This window comes from Spodoptera frugiperda, chromosome 12, assembly GCF_023101765.2.
Source record: "Spodoptera frugiperda isolate SF20-4 chromosome 12, AGI-APGP_CSIRO_Sfru_2.0, whole genome shotgun sequence".
Classification (NCBI taxonomy): Eukaryota; Metazoa; Arthropoda; class Insecta; order Lepidoptera; family Noctuidae; genus Spodoptera; species Spodoptera frugiperda.
In genome coordinates, this window is record NC_064223.1 from 10,026,037 (window position 1) to 10,048,559 (window position 22,523).

A 22,523-nucleotide genomic window follows, 5' to 3' on the forward strand; every position below is an offset into this window, starting at 1 on the left:
AACTACCTACGGCTATTAAACGAGACTAATTGTAACTCTGCATTAAGGTCATATAACTTGAAAAAAAAAGCTTTTAACTTACCAATATAGGATAAAAACTCGGGATATATTTCCAAAAATTGCTCTTTTGTTTTAAAAGGTTCGCAGTATTTGCAAAGTGATCGCGGATTGTGGCATACTTTGAATGGGTCCCTCGCTTGATTGTTGAGTTCGCTCACGAGTTTCGGGACTCGTTAAAGTTAAAATCTCTTTGTTTGACAGAAGTTAACGAATTTAATTAGTGACGTGTCTGCAGTAGCTCACCTTTTATTTGGATTTCAATAGACAGTTGATAAAGTTGTCGCTCGAAAAGTAATATGTACAAAGTTGGGATTGACAAACAAATTTGTAAAAGAACGAATGCTCGTTTTTCTGTATATTTTTTTTTTCAAAATAATTCATGATTATTTTCATAGAGCATGCAATGGTTTGGAGTAATAAAATTGACTGTCATGGCCGATTGATAAGGAAGGAAGTTCCGAAATAATATTTGTAATACAAAAACCTACCCCTTCCATTCGATAAAGTTATTTCTAAGCGGGAAATTCTTGGCAACTCTAAGCTTTTCCGTTTGCAATAGCAATTCCTATTGCGAGCGACACCATTCGCGCATTCTCCCTATATTTCTTATTGACAATAGCACGCGATCCTGCCATGCCAAGCGAACCCTAGCATTCTAGCATTTAAACTTTACGTAATATTATTATGGACTTGGTGTTAAATTTTGCTTAAAGGATATGAAATTATCTCCTAGAAACTCTGTGTTGCATCCCCTTAGGAGGGACTAGCACTCGAGTGTGATATTTGATAATATTTCAACCATAATACTTGGTTTAACTCTGTCTCTATTTTCAACAGACTTCATTCTTCTATTTTTCATAACGTTGTCTAGTTTTGCTGGACCTATTTTGTCGAAAAACACAAAGAGAGACATGTTGCTTTATCCATGGAATCAAATTTCGCGAGGAGCCGACATAAAAGTGAAGCGAGACGCAACGAGACGAGCAAGGGCGAACTAATGTAATAGACTGGACACTGGACATGGCTAGACGGAACGGAATGGGGAGCGGAACTTTCGACAAACTAAGGTAATTGGGAATTTGAAATGTGAAGTCCACCCTACCGCCGAGTACGGTTAGAATTTGTCAACATTTGCTAGATATAAAATATGGAGATAGATACATCTGGACTAATAATAAAATTAAGCAAAAAAATACTAAAGTAGTTATACAATTATACATGGTGGAAAACTCACCCCCTTGCCACATTAAGGCAGTAGTTTCTGCAAGGCCTGGCTTCATGACCGTGGCAGCGCGAGCAGCCGCCAGTCCGCAGCAGTCTTTCAGCGCAGTTATCAGCCCCACTGGCCAGCACATGCTCAGCAGCCGACAGCGTATCAGCCCCCACTGCCAACATTTGCAGCAGCGCTCTAGCCGCCTCCAGCGACCGCGCTAACGACGTACCAAGCTACGGACAAAGCAAATAACTGATTAATTACCAATTTCAGTTTTATTACCCATGGGCATTAAGAGAGGCTTATCAACTGACAGCTTTTTGAAGAACTAATGAATAAATTATAATAAATCAAATAATTCAATCAAAATCGTGTAGCTTCCTACAAAAGTGATGGAAAAGCTTTAAATATCAAACAACTTTTACCGACAAACTTGTTAAAATAAGGAAATGATTTATTATGGCGTCGGCGAGCGACAGCTACATTGAAATAAATCCAATTTAATGCTTCACGAGCTGGCCACCAACGCAGCGCTGTAAGAAGCGCTAAGCTGCCGCCATTTTTATATACATGTCATTTAAAAAAGCGCGAAAATCTCTGAACGGTGAATAAGATTTACTCACATACGTGAAGCTCGCGTTTATCGCAGTTTCACACTCCCGGTTTTATATCGGTTTACATTTATTTTCAGCCGCAGAACCGCTACCTTTAAATATTTAATTAGTTAACTAAAACTCTGAGGTTTTCTATGGTACCTAGGTTTGGCGCGGTGTAGTAACTGGGAGTATTTGTAAAAAACTATGTATTTACCGTAATTGAGAACACAATGCAAGGACTTTCTTATTTTCTTTAAACGCAAACATTATGTACCTGCGTCATTAGGTAACATTGTGAACAATTTTGTAATTTTCAACTGATTATATTGTTTTATGCAAATGCGTGTATCTAACTGCAACATTTCGTGACTGCACAACAGCGCCGTTCTGCAATAGTATTCATTATGCAGTGCACACTGGAGCTTTGTGCCACAATCTGCATACAACCTCAAAGGATGCTTCATTGCGACATCGAGACCTACTGACGAGCCTATACAAACACCGATCGTTCAAATATTAACCACTTTTGACAGGAAGATACTTGACTATAGCTTACTGTACTTTGTTGATCTACATAATTTGTCTAGATAATTTTATATTTGTAAATACCCTGCAGGACGGATTGAAGACAAAATCCCCTATATTCGTGTGTAAACCGAATGAAAAAAAATGTTCGGTATTCAGAAGAAACTCGCTTAAGTACTTAAATAAAAAATTACGTGACTGCAAAGGCTTAAACGCGAGTTATCATCCGCAGTGTGAGCTTGACACTGTATGGCGTATTTTAATTCAGATAATCTCCAGGTAAACCCAATTAAGCCCCGTGCCAGCACTCAACTTAAATATATAATGCACCATTACTTTTAATGGCCGAAACCTACGTCGCGTGCCTCTTAAAACTGCTAAGAAATGTTTAATTTACCCGACACTTTTGGCACTTTTATGCTCAGCTTGTACACCCAGGCGTTTAAATAAACTACTTAGTCTGTTATTTTTATTTGCGAAACGGTGAGTCAGGTACAATAATTGCTATATCTATCGTTAGAAGAGACATCGTGGTTACCTGTATGTTTTCTAAATAATAAGCAAACATAAATACCTGTTGTGGCACATCTCCAAATGGCTGGACCGCATCATATGCGTCCTTGAGGCATATTTCGTAATCAGGCGTGAACTGCTTGGCGTCCAGCTTCAGCACATTGTGGTAGGCCACAGGGAACAGCTCTCTGAAGAACTTCTTCGTAGTAACGGTCAGGTCCTTCGGTGGTCCAGCACTGAGGCCTTCGGTGGAGAGATCCCCTTCGGATCGTAAAATTAATCGGATGTCGTCGTAAAGGTTCGCTAGAGGCATGACCGTCCGCGTCGCGTGTCCTCGGTACAGCTGCGTGAACAACGTGGCTGTCTTGTTCTGTGACAGATGCGATAATCCCATGAGGTGATCTAAGGAAAATGAAAAACTAATTAACTTACATTGATTAACTCTTATTAATTTAATTACGAAGCTTAATATTTTCATAATCTACACTTGATATTAAAGCTGAATAAATACTTATTAAGATTGAAATATTACGCAGTTACAAGATTACTCTACTCCAATTATAAAGTAATTAGGCAATGATCGGCAGCAAGTTCTGTAATAAACTAACTCCATACGATAACAGGGTAAGTGAAACCTCCAAGGGAATATTTACATGTGTCTTACCAAAATTTGGATACATGTAGTTACGAAACATTTGTGTACAATAAATTAGACGTAATGTTAACAGAGCCTCTGTAAATACGTTTAGTTGCTCAAACATCCCCTGAGTATTTGGCTTGATAGTTTGTGGCACCTGCTCTGGAATTATAAGAGCATCTAGCGTTATCTCGGAATGCAGGGCCGAGGCGAGGGATCAACGCCTTGACGCATTCCACGGTCCACCCAACACATACACTCATATAATTTAGTACTCAAAGTCGGCATTATCCTACAAAGACAGATAAGTAAAAGACGTGTATTTTTTAATTAAATAACATGTCGAGGTGCTTTATCATAATGCTACTACAAGTAAATCAGCGTGGTTGTGTTTAAACTGAGGAAAGCCTATGTTTATATGAAGGATGAAAAGCTCCTTTGATCTGCGAGGCTTGACGAAAAGCTTTTTAGTCGGCGCCGTTTGCCGTGTTCTCGAATATACCTGTGAACCGTACGCCTGAAGGATTCATTATGATTCTAGTTATAAATCTCCAAGGATTATGCGTCGGGTTAAATGTCGCATGCTTTAATTTTAGGAGGCTGTTATGTCATATTCTGTGTGTACGAGCGAGGTGGGCTTTGTTTTACTATTTCAGTTAAATTGCTGTTTTAATGACTTTGAACCTGTGTTTTGTGATTTATATTTTGTAATATGACTTTATGTATTTGTGAATTAAGGATACTTTTTATTTGATATAGGTATTGCTACTATATAATAATTTAATTTTAACATAAGTAATTGTTGTACGGAGTCTAGTGAAGATAGAAATCCTTGTATATGTATATATTTACAAGTTTAATATAGTTAATTTCAAAAAACGTGCGAATAAATAAAATTACATTTTCATATCCTACGAAAAGCAAAAAGACAGCATTGACCAAAACAAATGTAATGAATGATATAAAAGTGAATATCATAAAGGACAAAGTTGCCTCGCGGGCATGAGTTTCAAGTTCCCTTTTGATCGGTTGCTGCCATTAGACAGTACATTAAAGTAACCCTCACTAGTTCCACCTTCACAATGGAGGGATTGATGAGTTCCCAGTACTTCACAGTAAATCCCTACATTCAGTGTTTCGTGGTGGAAAATCCGGAACGTTAGCGGAAGACAGGGAGAAGGCAGAAGGTTCTCGCATCTTATCGATACATTCTTATTTGTTCCCTTCAAGACGATGTAGAAAATACTAAATTAGGCTAGTAACATATATTTCTAGTAATATGGCACAAAACACAACTGTATTGTTGTGTCAAACAGCTGAAGCTAAACAATATTTAATTATAGCTACTTAATACATCGTTTGATGAATTTATTACCCATGTTAAAAAATTTGGTCTAGAAATAAGAAATAAGATAAGATGATGTAACGCGATCAGATCCCGAAAGATAGATTAGGTACATTTAAAAAAAATGTACACGAAATAGATGTTCTGGCCAGCTTCATTTTACAGTGGTGCGACGGTAGCTCAATAAATAATAAGTGTCATTCGTCTTTTCAGGGAGACCTCCAGACGCCCTCTGCAGTGCCCACCCAACTGGCTACGTTTAACGCAGCTACGTTTCACTACTACGTAATTCACAAATTTATGTTTCAGAAAGGGATACTACGAGTTACGATATTCATATGTTCGACTAATGAAATATTTTATGTCGCTGCTAATAAAAATATAACACGTCGAAGGCAACACGCATTTTTATTTACTACATCCACATAAAATTAGACTTGTAATTGAAATACTAAAATTAACATAAAACGACAAGCGTTTTGATTAAAACGTAAAAACCTGGTTGTAAAATAAAATGTAAGAGTGGCAGCCCTAAAAGAGAAATGTTTTATTCATTATGCCTGTCGTCTGTACATTTCAAAATCTAATGTAAATAAAGCTGACCTAATCAACGAGCTAAGCGCCTTTCGCAATTAACGCGCTTTCATCAAAATCATGACATTTTTCAACGGCCGCGCTTTAACACTCAATGCCACTCACATTTAAAAGTCATTTAGTTAAAGAATCATAAATTGCATTACAGTGTACCGACTCAGACTGTGAATAGTCTGTGGAGAGTGGACTAATTACTTAGTTATGCAAATTCTACAGAGGTTGTTTTAACAAATGAACTCCGGCGAGCTAAAGCTGAGTTTTTACATTTTAAGAAATTTTATCTCAAGAACAGCAAGACTGAACTATAGTAATAAGAACAGGGCGACGGTAATTTGGACAGGATTGAGTCGTGGAAAGTGAATATAAACGAGTCTAGGAGCTCGCTAAGGAAAATATATAACCTTCTTTTATCACCATTAATTTAGTTAAAACACTAAGCTTGCTGTTGCTGCACGTAGTGTCGGAGTCTTAAAATGTGTTTGTAAACTCATCTAAAATATACAAGGAGTTACATTTAATAAAGTTTATCCAAGAAAATCCACTTTGCGTCGTCGTCGTTACGAGTTTATACGCTTCATATAGTTTGGGAGATAGAATCTTCATACTCCATAAATCTAAGGTGTGCGCACTATAGAAAATACGTTTAAGGAAATTTCATGGCGTCGGTGCGGATTATATCCTGTCAGTGGTTATGTATGGTGGCCGGCCCACGTACCCAAGCACAAAACTGGATAAATGGGACCAACATTGCATGTGAACTAGCGGTAAAAGGTTCACTCTAAATAAATAGATATACATACAGACGTTTACACATAGAAGAGTTCCAGTTTTCTATATTATTATGTTTAAAGTTCGGTTTAGGGCCTTGAACAACAATGGAACCACACTTAGCATCAAAGTGTATGTGAAACCGCAGCGAAAAGCTACTGTAGCATACAACCAACGAAATTCACTTTACAGTAAAATATGAGAAACGCGAGGACACAAGAGCCGTTAATGAGAACTCTATTAATATTAAATTGTGTGTATTAACGTAAATGTGCGGTACCTCCATAAAGCACAAAGGTAAATTATTTTAGTGCTCTAATGAGGGTCCGTGCGTGTGGTCTCGGGGACCCTTAGGCATTCGCTGAACAATAGTATAAAAGGGAACCCTTCGCGTGAAGCACACTCTGATTATTTCCTCTTAGGAGCAGGGGGTTGGAGCTCATTGTTTTATACTTGTTAGTCGCGAGGTCGTCGCTCCCGATAATATATTTTTTATAGATAATAACGCACCACTCGTGTTGATGGGAATCTTTGAAGAGTACTTACAGAAAATTGTGCTTTGAAATTGTTTCAAAAGATCAGAGGAACTATTCACCGATGGCAACAAAGTATACATAATGTTTGATTGCATGCCACTAGCGTTGCTGATATTGCTTTTGTTTGAATGTATGTTGGTTGCCCGGGCCATATATTATGCTCGTTTGCGTGTTAAACAGAGATTAATCGAGGGTTAGTCAATGCTTGGCACTAGATGTAGCTACGCTGCGATTCTAACCCACTGGTTACGGCTGCTAGAAACATTCTACAAATATCTGTCTTCAGATTATTTATTTTTACTGTTGTAATTTCTCTTCTTTTCTACCTAGGCACTTGTCTTGTTTACAGTATTTTTATTACTTGTGGAAAGCACTAATAAATATAGAAACCGATCGTTTATCAGCCAACAGGTCACGAGCCGACCAAACCCAGCAAAATTTCTAAACATTAACAATCCTTACATGGATAGGCAATTTATTTACGATCGTTGTAGTAAATCGTGTGACATTTACTAGAAAACATAGTTTCATTAATTTAGTAAAGGCCAAACGTGTCTACGATTCCTCAGACAAATATAGACATTGATTGCAAGTAATGATGCATGATATGGCAGGATATAAAGACAGAGCCTTTTAAGATTATAATTGCATGTATTGTTTGGAGATCATATTTGGACACAATGGCAACAATGTCAACAGTATTCAAAACGGAAATTGTTTATTGGCAAAGGTTTGACATCGTTTAGTATTAATTAAAAAACTACGTCTTATTCTTAGTTTTCTTGATAGGAATATGTTATCAATTGCTGGGAATGTGACACGTAAAAGCTTGGAACATTAAATAAGCCTGCTTTAAACAGCTCATCATGAATGTTTGCTTTGTCTCTGCGCCCGTTAGCGATGTTAACACGCATACTAGGCCCACGTTCGCCTAGCCAACATGATATGAGGACCTACTAGACAAACCCTTCACTTTTATCTACCTACCCAAAGAGTTTCCCTCACAAAATCCAGTATTCACGTAGCAGGTGTTAACAAAACTTTTTCAGTTATTAAAATTTTGCTCAAATAGCGCTAAAATACACTTGTTAATGCGCCTACAAAAACAAAATATATGTGAAAGTAAGTTTTCCAACTGAAATTGCTTTAGTCTGTCGGTTAGAACAAACAAAGACACAAAAACTCTAAAATAAGCTTTTTCCAACATCTGTGCCCAACGTAGGGGAAAATTGTAGCTTTTTCTATGAATATTAATTCGTTTTGTGTAGTCACGTCTTCATCGCAAGTTCATAGTTTATGCGTTATTGATTCAATAAAGTGTGTGTTTTAGCTACGTTCAATAAAAAATGTATTTATGCAATACTCCCGATAATGAAGAGTGGTTGCACGATGCCGCCTTAAGTTAATAGTACCAGCCATTACTTTTTACGATCGCATAATGTTACACTAAATAAAATCGTTAAAAATTTAAATGCGACTCATATCATGTTGATTTTTTTACGATTTCAATTATATGCTATAAATCTTTGTTTTTAATTTAACATATGACATTTGAATATTATTTATCCAAACCTAAGTTTTAATTATAGGTAGTTACATCTAGACCATGTAATTGCAAAACAAGTTTGAAGACGAATGACCAGAAGCAAGTGAAGATAGCAGAGGTGGAGCATATAGCGAAATAACACATCACTGTTATTGTGATTGATATCGGCATTAGTATCAACAATATCGTAATCAATATCAAAGATCGAATAGTATCATTTGCGAAGAATTGTGTGTAAAAACTAAGGTATCACATCTACTCTTATGAGGGTGGTCGTGTATTAGCAGCGTGTAAGGGTCGGTGTACACAAAGTGCCCAATTTGTCGGCCGCTGGGAATGTTTGTTAAACAAGTATTGTTGGCTCGACTAACACGCGGCCCGGGCCCGCCTCTGCTTTCTCGTATTTATTGTTGTAAGTGCAGCGTGCGGGTTGCGGTAGGCTCTGTTTGTGGCACACGATGTGCCGCATCTGCTTATTGTAATCGAATGATCTTTGGCTTGACATAATAAACATAAGTATGCGCTCACGTCTTTCAATAACGTCTCCTTTTATAACGACAGTACAATGAGCCACAGATAGTGTTTATTGTATGATGCACGTTTACAATCTATAATGAATGCATGTGTGCTATTTTTAGAGGTTCTTTCATGAATATGTTATGAGAGGAACGTATGAATGAATCGGTTATATTATGGTAATTGACACAATGAATACTGCCGTAACGAACGTGGACGATCGGTGAAACATGGTGTGTTCCGTCTTATGTAAAGTAAACGATAAGTAATTGATGACTTATACCCTGCTATGGAAAGTGTAAACCGACAATCGCATGACTGCTCTACATTCGATATCTGTTGTCTATCACAGTTATGTAGTTATTGCGAAGCTTCTTGAAATTCCTGCAATCAGGTTGATGGAAGTGATACAATGGAGCTACGCCGTACAGTGTAGACTTTAGATAGCCACTTTGATCTCAGGATGGACGTACAATATTGATGATTCGCTAAGCAAACGGGGCATAACCAGGCCGTTCCTTTAATCTACGTACTTTGAATTTAGACGCCGAGTGTACTAAGAGCCGGCTTAAGATCTCTCAGCGTTCGCATTCATTCACCATTCCTTTACAAACGGCTCCCTCACGGGTAAGAAATGTATGGGAAGAAAGCGAGTGTTTCTTATGAGTTTTTGAGAAATGAATTTTATAAAGGGTTGATGTTTATAAAATGTTTTATGATAGATACGATATTCCCTTAAAATGTTCACTTTACATTGGAAGATTAATGGAGTTTTATTTGAAATACGGACTTACTAAAACAATCACGCCTAAATGAAACTGTAAAGAAAGCATCTCATGTTCCTATGGAGTTATGGAGTATTTTTCTAGTTCCAAAAATATACAATCAGCTTCATCAGAACAGCTTTTTTTTCAGGGGGGAAAATTATCCAATGACTTCTCTCGCCAGGGCAAAGCGAGAGGGAGTGTCAGACTTTTACTGACTAAAAACCACCCCGTTCCTATTCCTGCTTATCGAGTCGGAGCAGCAGCTTACCTTGTAAAGACCTCTTGGTATTGAGCAGCAGGTTCCCGGTCCTCTGTACAGGCCCAGTGGTGCTGACCTCGGCTGCGCGTCGCAGTGCGGTCTGCACCTGCAGCTCGCGCCCCCTGCCGCAACAATGTCCGCCGCATATTTGACCTGGAAATAAAAATGACCTTGAAGAATTCTACATTGTACATAGAATAAAACAGTCAGAATTTCCTAGTAAAAAGGGTCCCTAGATTTATAAAGACAGATTTGTACAACAAAGTCGTATAAAAACGTACCGGGAAAATTGCCGCACCTAACCCCTTTTACAAAGCTATAGAGTACAAGCAATACGTTACGTGTGAAACCATATAAGGTAATGATGACGCAGCGACCCCCAAATGGTTGATTAGATCCGTTTCATACGTAATTATGTATTGAATCAACCCTCCTCGGAAATATTCGAGGAAATTATTCAAATAAATGGTTAGACGAAAAGGCGGCTGGATTTATAGAGCTCAATTTCGGCTGTTGTTCAAGTACCTACCTATTACTCGCTGTTCGACCGAAAGCAATATTTCCAAAGCGTTGGCCCAGAACATGAATTTAATTATCTTTTACAACCAGTCTTATTGGTTTGTACAATTATTGTTTGATATAGGTATAATTACGCCGTCGCAAATCATTTAAACATGACTTTAAGCTACAACATCAATAAAGTTAAATTTGATTACAATTCATGTACGAGTATACGTAAGCTAAATCGATCAAAAGATGTCTGCAAAAAGATAATAATACGTGTAGCTGAAGATATTCGAAGCACAAAAGGCAGTGGAGTAGTGCTTCATTTCCAATTACTATTTAATATGAGGTCAAAGGTAAATTGTTGTGGAGTGAGGTCGCGTGACAGGTGTCGCCTGTGATGAGGGTACACTCCAGTTAACAGCATCCGAAACACTCGCTTTAATCACTCCTTCTATTAACTAACTATAAAGAACAATTATAAGTCTCGTATCTACATGATAATTTATGTTCTTATCCCTTTTATATGGAGCTATTTTAAACTTTAGGTGAGTTTGTTTAATAGATCAGCACTTCATTGAAAATTTTAGCAAACTTTTAGTAATATAGTTAAACGAAGGAACTGGACATAAGTGAGTAACTACACGAATGAATGAACTATCAATCTATAAGTTATTCTAGAAGCAATTATCGAAGCCAGCTGCATGTCTTCCCACGTAGAAATCGCAGCAAAGACGGAAGTAACAACTAAGCACTAAGTAGCAACTTATGTAGGAAAGCCAGTGAATACATTAACGCATTATAGTCAAGAAAATCTGTCCAAAGATACTAGTGCACCATCTGTTAGATGTATGACCAAGATCGGACTATAAATAGCGGCTGTCAACATTCCTAATTTAGATAAATCAACCCAGTACCTATCTATGTAAATACAAGACACATTGACACAATAAATGACGCAAGATAAAGTGTTAATGAACGCATACAGACCTATAGTCTAAATAACATAACTATTGTAACTAGGTTGTCGAATGTAAATAATATTACAGCAATAGGACACGGCAGTGCTGGGCGTCGCGAGGTATTTCAACCGTGTTTTTGGATATGGTCCAACGCTATACCAGTGATTGTACACGCGTAAAAACCGTCATCCAGTTAGTTGTGGTATGCCAACACATTTATGTGACTATAAACATAACTACAGTAGAAATAGAACTTAGTATTCGCTGAAACGAAGAGAAATTTATGTTTGCTTTAATAACAGGATGTGACTAGATAAGCTACATGTTTTATTGCGCTTTAGTTTAGTACCTGTATAAGAATCGTGGAGTCTGATTGGGATATTAAGTTTAGAAATTACAGGTTGTCTTATATCTCAATAAATAAAACGAAAATAAGAACTTGCCAAATAATATACAAGTAGAAATATAAAGGTAGAAAATAAATAAAATATTTGTGTACTTATTGTGTTAATTTTTCATTGAGTGTTCCTATGTATTTTTTTAAGGATTACATCTACGGTACCACAATATCTAGAAGAGAATGCCCATGGCATTAAGCCCACTTTATGTACACATTTATACATGACGTGAAATAAATCAATATCTTTTATATTTCACTGAAATTGATTCAGTAACTTAGACGAAAAACTATATAAGAAATAATAAAGGATGTATTTAAATGTTTCAATATAATAATATTAGATTGGTACACGATTTTGGAAATAACTTCTTAGATATGGAAAGGATATTGGGTTAATAGGACAATAATTTTGTTGAATGAACCCTATCTATTTAAGTACCGCATATAAACTTGTATCAAACCGAATTGTATTATCTAAAATAAACAATTTTAAATGAACCCAAAACTTCTAGTACTGATAAATAATCTGTTCCTAAATTATATTAAGTACATTATACTATTGCCAGAGTCAATTAAGATTTTATTTATTAAACTTCTTGCATAAATCGACAGTCGACCTACTTGCTTTGAACATTAAATAAGGGTTGCTTAGTTTCAATCGAAAGGTTCAATTACCTTAAAGTAAATTGCTCCATAGGAGACTGATTCTTGGAGTATTTTAATCAAAGTATTTTTCCATTATTAAGAAAATATGTACCCACATATTCAACCTAGTACAAAATATGAATTCAATTACCTATACTAAATTAAATAACACATGTTTCGACGAAATCCACTTCACGTGTAGACATATTTTTGTAAGTCTCCAAAGAGGTTTTACTTCAACGAATTTGAATAAAGCATAATAAAGACCTACCCACCTGAGTTTTTATTATATTTTTTACTATCCTGACAATAAACACGTTTCAGCGCTGTAATATTTATCAAAAGCTCTATTAAATAAAATTAAATAATTCTTAGAACTGTGTCATTCTGCTTTGGATCCTATCCAGACAAGAAAAAGACATCAGTCTCCGTAAAAAATTAACAAGCTTCGTCAATAATAATGAATGATATACATATACTATAATATATACGATCATATATTAAATTACATTTGGCACAATGTCGCGTAAGAGAGCGACGCCCGACGCAGGTTCAAGGCTGCGCCGGCGCATTGTTGTGTGACAGCTAGACGAGAACGCACAACACCGACCTGCTGAATACCGCAGACACGAGTTCTTTTTTAAATATAACTCTTAATAAAAAAATAACCACATATATTCTGTTTTCAAGCCGTCCGCGTCCTTTGTGTTGCCGACATGTTTAAATTTTATTCGTAGAAATAACTTATCCGAAGAATGTTATTGCTAGATACCTGTAACTAATATCGACTAGCATTAGCTGAATTTATGGCAGTCTATATCTGTGTAAAGCCCGCTTTATTGCAAGTTTCCTACCGAGTAATGTGGTTCAATAATATCGGTGGCTTACAATATAATGTGCGGTATTAGTGTACGAGGCGACCGACAGCTGTTGCCGCACAAGGCCGCGCCTCCAGACTGAACGGTGCCTAGCACTGAGCACCCACATCTATTACCTATTACATAAATTGGATAAATAATGAGCCTGCACGATTAGACGGAAACACCTACACTTATTGTTATTACATTAAACGTGATAAACGATTATTGCGGACATGAAAGTCGTGGCGAACACCTCACTAACAAGATCGTAGAGGAATGCTATTATAAATAAGTCAAAGTTGATTGATGCATACAGCTTTTGCATTTCTTATTCCTATTCCGTTGTTCCCGGGTTAACTACTGTCCGTAAACTAAACATTCGCCCACTGTTGGTACAGGCAAGTTGAGTCATAAATCTAATAGCACATTTACGGCAAATAGATCGGTAATAAAGTTGTCTTGGTAAATTGCTGGCTTGGTCTAGAGTGGCTGACCAATCAATCATTTGTGAATGTATAAGTGGTAGTAAAAAGTGGGATTACTATGAATAACAACGGGTAACAAATTGATACTACCTCGAGACGGTTATGCGATAATAAACATTAGAGTATTTAAATAAAATAAAAATGTCTGCAGGCCGTCCGTCTGTAGTCGGCCGTCGGTGAGTTATTTAAATTCATATGACATACGGCTGTATACTGAATATTTTTACATCGGCTGTTAATAATATTTTTTGTAAGACAGCGGCGAATTAAATCACATTTTGAAAGTGCGCAACATGATCGAATGCAGCGAGGACAACTTGACAAATGTATCGAATTGAGTAATTCCGTGAAGAAATAAAAAACGTTAGCTAAATAAAAATAAATATCTCAAAACATACTATTTTTCAAATAGATTTGTTTACATTCCTCATTTCGAATGATTGATTCAGGCGACCGTTTTGTTTATTGCCCTTCGTCCGTCGGTTCGCAATCACGTAATTCTTTCTCGATCGCAGCGGGGGCTTTGAACCTTTAGTACCGTTTCTTCTCATGAATATTCAGTCCAATTGTCTCAAAAACGCAGTGACATTAAAATGTAACGTCAACAGCATCCGCCATTAATTCTTTTTACGATTATTTGATGATGTCTTGTCGTGTATCTCTAATTCTTTAGACTTGTAGGTGAAACGAAGAGATATAGCAACACAGGTGTGCCGTTGACTGAATGAGTCATAAAATATAAAAAATACATATATCTAGTTAAGTCGTGTGTAATCTAGATTTCTGAATGTGAAATATAACTGTTACGATGTTTTGACAGACACTTTTTGCAGCTGCAAAACTGGAAATCATTAATTTTATAGTGTATTGACATGGTATGTAAATGAGGTCCAGTCATAATTACCCGTTACTTGGACGCTCTTAATGAATGAGATCCAGACTAGAAGATAACCAGTTTTTTAGACTAGATTTTTTCTTAATTATTTTAAAGTATTTCGGTTTTTTGAAAATTTCTCACGCCCGGTGCCTGGAATTGTGTCCGGTTTATGGCAATAGGCCCACTCCCTATTACATGGGACTTATAAAACAATTGGTGAAAAGTGGGTGTACATTGTGCACCTCTGCCTACCCTTCGAGTATAAAAGACGTGATGTTGCATAAATATTTTTATCGCAGAACTGACTACTAGAAATCTCCAGTACAAGCAATTAGTAAGAAACACTAAGTACCTAAGTAATATACTTGTAAACATAAAGCTACAAAGTAAAGTAGGAAGGTAAACAAGTGTTCTACTGAAGTTTAGTAAGTAGTAACAAATTGCATGGTGCGAGAACTTTATTCCCCTAATGTTTGTACACCATCCAGTTAATGATAGTGTGAAGAGCAAAGAATGCAAGACAAGCTCGTTGTAACGATAAATAAATATGCTACTCATTAAATGTAGGAGCACTTACGAATACTGCTCCCTTGTTGACTTTTCTAGCGAAAGGTAAGCTTTGTAATTTCATTTTTACGGAGGACTACGTATTTATTATAATATATTTTATTTTCTTACTGCACAACTTTTTTCGAAATATTTTTTACGTTCGTATTTTAAAAACCGCGGCAATGTGTAGTTTTATCTTTCATTTAAAAAAAAAGAACATACGTTCTTTATGGCCAGCATTTTGAACGATTTTTTTTTAAGTTTTATAAAATAAAAACTCTTTGCTTAAAGTTTTTGTGGCGATCTACTTTTTTCTCGTAAGGTCGTAGTTTTGTATGACATACAAAACTGTCATTGCTAGTTTGAACATTAAATAGTAAGTTTAAATGATAACAGTTAAGTAAGTATGGAATAATCAGTAGTAAATTGGTAAGTGGCGTGTGTTAACTCTCTCAGCGGGACTGGTAAATATCAACACACTGGTGTTAACCGGTGCAACGGTTAGTATTTGTGCACTGTAATAATATTTCGTTTGCCACTAATTTTAACTCGGAACAACATTACCGAACGTTAGTTAAATAGTAACCGTCAACATTGAATTATAAACAAGCGTTCAAGTTTCATAATATGGAATATGTACATAATGTAGTTGGTAATTGTAGAGAGGTCTGTTTCTATTTACTTGTACATTATATATTGTATGGGTGTTATTGTTGTTATAATGGTAAACCTAATAATAGATACTTATTGTAAGGAATATACTTGTGTATTTCGTTACCTAATATTATATCTGTATCCTTAGTATGAGTTTGCTTTACGTTGAACGAAAACTTAATGAAAGCGCGTTCGGTACTCTGATTGGCCCGTGCAAATGACAACGCCGACCAACCAATCAGACGGCCGAAAACGCCGAGAGCGTTTTCGTTCAACGTAAAGCAAACTTATACTAAGGGTAGGTAGGTACTGAACTTCAATATTCATAACGTTACAGAAATTTCAATTGCAATTTTAAAACCAATTAGTAAAGATATTGTCATAAAATACAGAATATGGTTTCTGAAATGTCAAAGTTATTAACATATGTAATTTAAAAATATTATATTTCTATATTTTATTTACTTTTATGACCATTGCAAATGGGTAGCTACACCATTAAACACCAATTTGCACTTTAAAACTATACGGTTAAGGACTATAATCAAATGTACGTGTATTTTAAGATGTAATTGATACTGGAAATCGCCGTAAGGAATATTTTGAAATGCAGACGTTCCTGTTCGTAATTAAAGGTGATTTTCATTTAAATATTATTGAAAGGGCAAATTAATTAAATACAAATAGTACTTTCATTCAATAATCACTGTGAAATTAGGAAATATCATGCATTTTTTGCAGCGAAGGTACCTACCTAATTTCGTAAAGTTCTTGTAATTACAATAATTTTATTATTAAAGTGGGACTGCAATTTCCTACTATATATAACCTGGTCGACGTATAATCGAACGCCGTTTAAACTAAAATTAAAAACAAAATTCATTCGTATATTTAAACATATTCTTTTCTTTTTCTTCTAAATCCAATCTAAACTGACACACGTGATTTGTTTCAGATGTTGATCCCAAGCCATTGACAATAGAATTCCATTGAATGCTGATAGAAAGCAAAGGCAAAAAGAAAAACGTTCGCACAAATAACACACTCGTATGTACCCGACCTTGCTTTCCATTCTATCCAAATTGTATGACTTATTTGAGAGGTTCCCTCGACTCAAGCACTACGACAATAAAACCCTTACAATTTGTTACACTACGGTACCTTATTCGTCAGTTCCACAGATTTACTACGAACAAGATCCGAATCAAAATATCTATTAGAATTTCAAAAATAATGGCCCATTGTATTTCCTATTTGCATCCTCAAAAGCCTAGTGTTTATGTATGCCATTGTTTAATAACCATAAACAAGGAATTACTCATGTCCATATTCCTAAAAACATGCCAGTGATATCAACATTAATTTAATAACTAACTTTACGACAAGTTACAACGACTTGGAACAATAAATTATACATTTGCTCGTATGTAAATCGTAATGGCGGTAAGCTTATGGCACATAACACCACGTAAAGCGGTGTGGCGAGTTTGAAATAGCATAGACAATGATATAGTCCGCACTGGCACGCAAGGCACTATCTGTTACGGCTTCCTTTTTTAAATTACGAAAAACAACAATGGCGTCGCTTTTCCGAATTCGAAATATAAGTTAGGAAACATTTTTCTATAAAAAAAAAACATTTTTACGCCTTTCTGCATAACTTTATTTTCTAAACTTTAATTTATGGAAGTGTACCAAGGTAATCGTGACGTTTTATGGAAGATTTATTACAATACAGATAATTTCATTGCTGAAGAAACGTTAAAGCGTCCACTAATCACGTTTTAGAGTAGTCTTTACGCACTATCACTATACACAACTGAGTCAAAGCAAACATTAAAGTTTTCACAAATTCCATACACCATGCAGGGGTAAACGGTATTCGGTAGCTCTAAAATAAACACAATGGTATGCAATTGTGGTGTCTGCAGTGTAGACCACCCCTGCTGAGAGCCGCGTGTAGTGTGTACTCGGTACATTCACACACAGGCAACCTAAAGCCAAGCTTTGTTGTACTAAGTCAACTGATGAACTAAAATTTGTATTTACGTGTATGCGTACTTATGTTGGTACTTATGATATTCGTGTGTGTGTGTGTTTTTGTAATCCGCATAGTACATTGATTTTTAAACAATAAATTACTTCAACAAACTAAAAATCACGGTTTATTCACGTACATTTATGGAGAAAAGCTCTACCACTTTAGAGACGCGGCGACATCACGCTGCTCATGATGAAAAGTCCCTCTGTGACTCGAAACTAGTTTGGGCTTTTCTACATTAATGTACGTGAGTAAACGGTGATTTTTTGTTAATAAATTAAGCAATTAGGTACCTCCTACATATTTTTATCATCTTATATAAACCACTCAATGGTTGCCTATAATTACTCGATTAAAAGCCCCATGACGTATTTGTAAAATAGAGGTTGGCGGGGTGGCTGGGCAACCGGCTGCCGCGCAACGTAGAGCGGGTTCGAATCCCACTGGAGCAATTCTTTGTGTGATCCACAAATTGTTGTTTCGAGTTTGCGTGTGATGTGTAGGTGGACTTGTATGTTTGTAAACGCAACCACGCTACAGGAGAAAACCCTATTATGCGGCAACGTTTATGAATTAAAAAATTAAATAAAGTGTTAAAACAATCACACACACTGTATATAAGATATTTAGAACTACATAAGTATACACCACTCAAACATAGATAGCTAACATATAGATTCCTAATTACATACCTGAACAGATAGTTCAATTAGGTTCACGGCAATCTGTAAAATTACAGACTGACTAAGACCTAGGATACCTAACTGCGAGAATAGTACATGAACATTTAGAATTAGATCGACTAATACCAGTAGATAGATTTCATTACCCTATTTTCTTAACCGTTATAATTGAGACCTGTGTACCTAGAATTTTCGTGTATAACAGAGGTCTATGTAAACTGGACGTAATGTCGGATATGTGTGTGTATATATGTATGTATGTAGGTATGTACGTAGGAATAGTTATGTAAAACCGTTTGGAAGTCACATTAGCATTTAGAATTAGTTTCGAATGCTGCCAAACTACGATTATCGCAGATGTTAAATTTAATTTTAACTGGGGAATTAGCGAATCTTGTGCTGTACAGATAAGTACGCGGGCTAAAATGTTATTGCTTTATTTTCGGGGGCATTTTACTTTATAAATGATAAAATTATCAAGAATTGGGAGTTTCTGCACAGTTTTTATAGCTATTTCTAAGTATTATTATGCAACGTCATGCCTTTTATCCCCGAAGGGGTAGGCAGAGGTGCACATTAGGGCACGTAAGCCGCTATACAATGTACACCCACTTTTCACTATTTGTGTTACAAGTCCCGTGTAATAGGGGGTGAGCCTATTGCCATATACAGGGCAAAATTCCAGACTCCGTTCTACTACTGAAAATTTTTCGAAAAACCGAAAAAAAATCTAAGTAATACAGTGAAAATAGTTATTCCAATCGCATTTTCGCGAATGAAAGTAATAAAAAAGTAAGCTAAAGACCCTAAAGTTTTATGATAATCAACAAAACATGCAGTGTAACCCATTCTTAGACAATATCAACAGACGATCATGACTATAAAACATCGGGAAACAAAACACGCGAACCTAATACATACAGAGTAATTTTACCGGTATCATTTTCACGGTATTCTGACCTTAGAGTACAAAGACAGATGGTTGGTTATTGCTTGAATTATAAGTGCAGTAGTGTTGTGGAGCGGGGAGCGATAAGCGATCTTGTTACGATCGCATTACATATCGGAAGTAAGGGGTTGCTTGAAACTGGTTTATCGTAATTTCGTCTGTGACGTCACGCCCAATGACAGACAGTAAAGATGGCGGTGTATTTGCAACGTTGCAAAAAATATGACGTTGTTAGAAGGTTGGAAAAAAATGGAGTCGTTTTCCTTAGTAACCGAATGAAACAGCAGATTTTTTATTTCGAATAGTTTGGTCCAGTGATTGTTAACATGCCAACCGAATATGAGTTTGTTTGCAGTCTGAACAAGAGTTTGGTAATTATTTTAAATATTTAACACTTATTTTTTCTCCTCTAATAATATCTTCTGATTAATTTCGTCCAATCGCGGAATCCAAGACAGTCATTCATGTCCCTTGGACGCGCCGGACTTCAGTGTTCCGGTGTCTTCATGTTTGTATCTACTGTAGATCATGGCTTACATAAGTTGCAGCGGTATCGGAGGTTGTGGCGGGCTTGTCCCATAAAAAAATTAACACTGTAGACAAAATATTTAGCCTCTCTGTACCAGTTACCACAAATTCTAAAATTATAGGTACTAGAGAACTTCACAGAATACATAATACCTAGATACATTATATACAATAGATACATACATATACTACATGAAATAATAAACAAAATACAAAATCGAAGTGACTGGCCGTCCAGGACAAAGCGTAACACAGAATGAGGTGTCAAGTAACGCAAGTATCGGGTGTCCGTTTAATATATGTACGCTCGTTGTTGCGCAGACGCAAGCGACGGGTAGAGTTACGCACACCAAGACGTGGACCGTTTACTTTTGAATTTCGTGTTTTTGCAAATTTAATATAGGTTAAAGAAAGTTTACACTTTAGGTGGAATAAGACATGAACAAATGAGTGTGACCAACTGGTCAATATGGGTAAAATCTCTAACTTCTGTGTGTTTATACATATACAATAGTTTAATATATAAAGAATAGAATCAGGCTTTACTTTGCGGAAATCCATGCTACACTAACAATACAATAGATTTTTAGTCTTCATTCCTCTTATAGATCTATTTTTTAGCATGCGGTGTGCCGCACCGCCTTCCCGGACGCAATTTTTTTTTTTATTTATAAACCAAAATTAATTAGCCCTAAATCAAACCTCTACATATAAAATTAACCAGATTAAAAACAAAACACTACAAAATAATTACACTTCAACAATATTATATTGACATACCTCATTGAAACAAAATCAATTGAATTGGATTTCCAATAGCACTTTCAGGAGGTAGTTTGCTGTCGGTAATTAAACAAAATAATCCTGATCAAAATATACTCGATTACAACGAGTTTGTGGTTGCAACGCTTTGCCCATAAAGCTCAAATTGCATTGTTAAAACTAAACGATTTAATGTGCCGTAAAATGTAAGTACTCATTTGCAAACTGACTAAACTAATCAAAATCCTAGAATTGGTATTTAACATGCAATTATTTAGCTGTATACTTTGAAAAAAACGTTGCCTCACACTAGGATTTTCTCCTGTATCGGGGGTGCGTTTACAAACAGACAAGTATACATACACTTATGTGTATGTATACTTTCTTGGTTGTTTCAGGTCTGGGTGATAACACCCAGACCTGAAACAACCATTTTTATATCACACACTAAGTTGCTTCATGCGGGAATTGAACTCGCTACACGTTGCGCAGCAGCCGGTTGCCCTGCCATCGCGCCAACCACGCAGTCAAAACTACTATCAGTATAATATAGTACAAAATTATTTATTGTAACTTAATCTTTTATATCGATTCCTACTACTTCATAAAGAATTATCATTTTTATTCAAACGATTACCTGCTCCTCCTAACTATCTATAGTTTTAATGTTTGAAACAGAAAATCCTTCAGATTTAGATTAGATACGCAAATGTAATGAAGCTGAAAGTTTTTCTTTGATGCTAATCTTTGATACTGTGAATTGGATTTGTTACAATCCTTTGCTATCAGATAGTTAAGTTTATCAGTAAAGTACACTATCTAAAAAAAATTAAATTAAAAATTTAAAAAACCCCCGACACAAAAACTTAATTTCCCTTTAAAAAGTAAAAAATAATAAAAGAAACCTAATCTTAAGGTACCTAAGAATGTACTAATAATTCTAAGAAAAAAAAAAAATAAACCGACTTCACTAAAAAAGTTAAAAATAACTTTAATTTCGGAAGTCGGTGTTTCTCTGTATTATTTGTTTGTTACACCGACTTCCGAAATTAAAGTTATTTTTAACTTTTTTAGTGAAGTCGGTTTATTTTTTTGTAAAAAGTATTTTATTTCACACTTTTTAGTTGCGATACTCAGTATCGCAACTAAAAAAGTCGGTTAAAATTCTCTATCTCAATAACTACTTTATTTATTTGTATTGTCACAGTCACTTAATTAACTTTATTGTGATTTCTATGTGAGTATGAAGTTCCATTGGCCATTTCTGGTCTTATTCATCAGTTCCACCTCTTCAAAGGTTACTTTTTGACTGTAAATGCTTCAATTCTAGATGAATATACCAAAATCACTATATAGTTCCCTATAATATTTGAGGAGTTCCCTCGATTTCTTTAAGATCCCATCATCAGATCCTAACTTGGTGACAATGGGACCACCTCAGAACTATCTACTTTCGAACAAAAAAAGAATTTTAAAAATCCGTCGACAATTGACGGAGTATTATTTAACTTTATTGTGATTTCTATGTGAGATTGAAGTTCCATTGGCCATTTCTGGTCTTCTTCATCAGTTCCACCTCTTCAAAGGTTACTTTTTGACTGTAAATGCTTCAATTCTAGATGAATATACCAAAATCACTATATAGTTCCCTATAATATTTGAGGAGTTCCCTCGATTTCTCTAAGATCCCATCATCAGATCCTAACTTGGTGACAATGGGACCACCTCAGAACTATCTACTTTCGAACA

The 22,523-nt window shown here is 35.8% G+C and overlaps 1 protein-coding gene across 1 annotated transcript in view; it reads right to left on the reverse strand.

Annotated features, from left to right (window-relative positions):
• The window catches only part of LOC118262453 (division abnormally delayed protein), a 99,563-nt gene that overhangs the window by 19,721 nt on the left and 57,319 nt on the right, over positions 1–22,523 (reverse strand). Inside the window, exons 2-4 of the mRNA XM_035573814.2 lie at positions 9,885–10,028; positions 2,969–3,309; positions 1,295–1,506 (exon numbers count right to left, since the gene is read on the reverse strand). Coding sequence (XP_035429707.2) covers positions 1,295–1,506; positions 2,969–3,309; positions 9,885–10,028 — 697 coding nt within the window. The remainder of the gene's footprint in view (positions 1–1,294; positions 1,507–2,968; positions 3,310–9,884; positions 10,029–22,523) is intronic.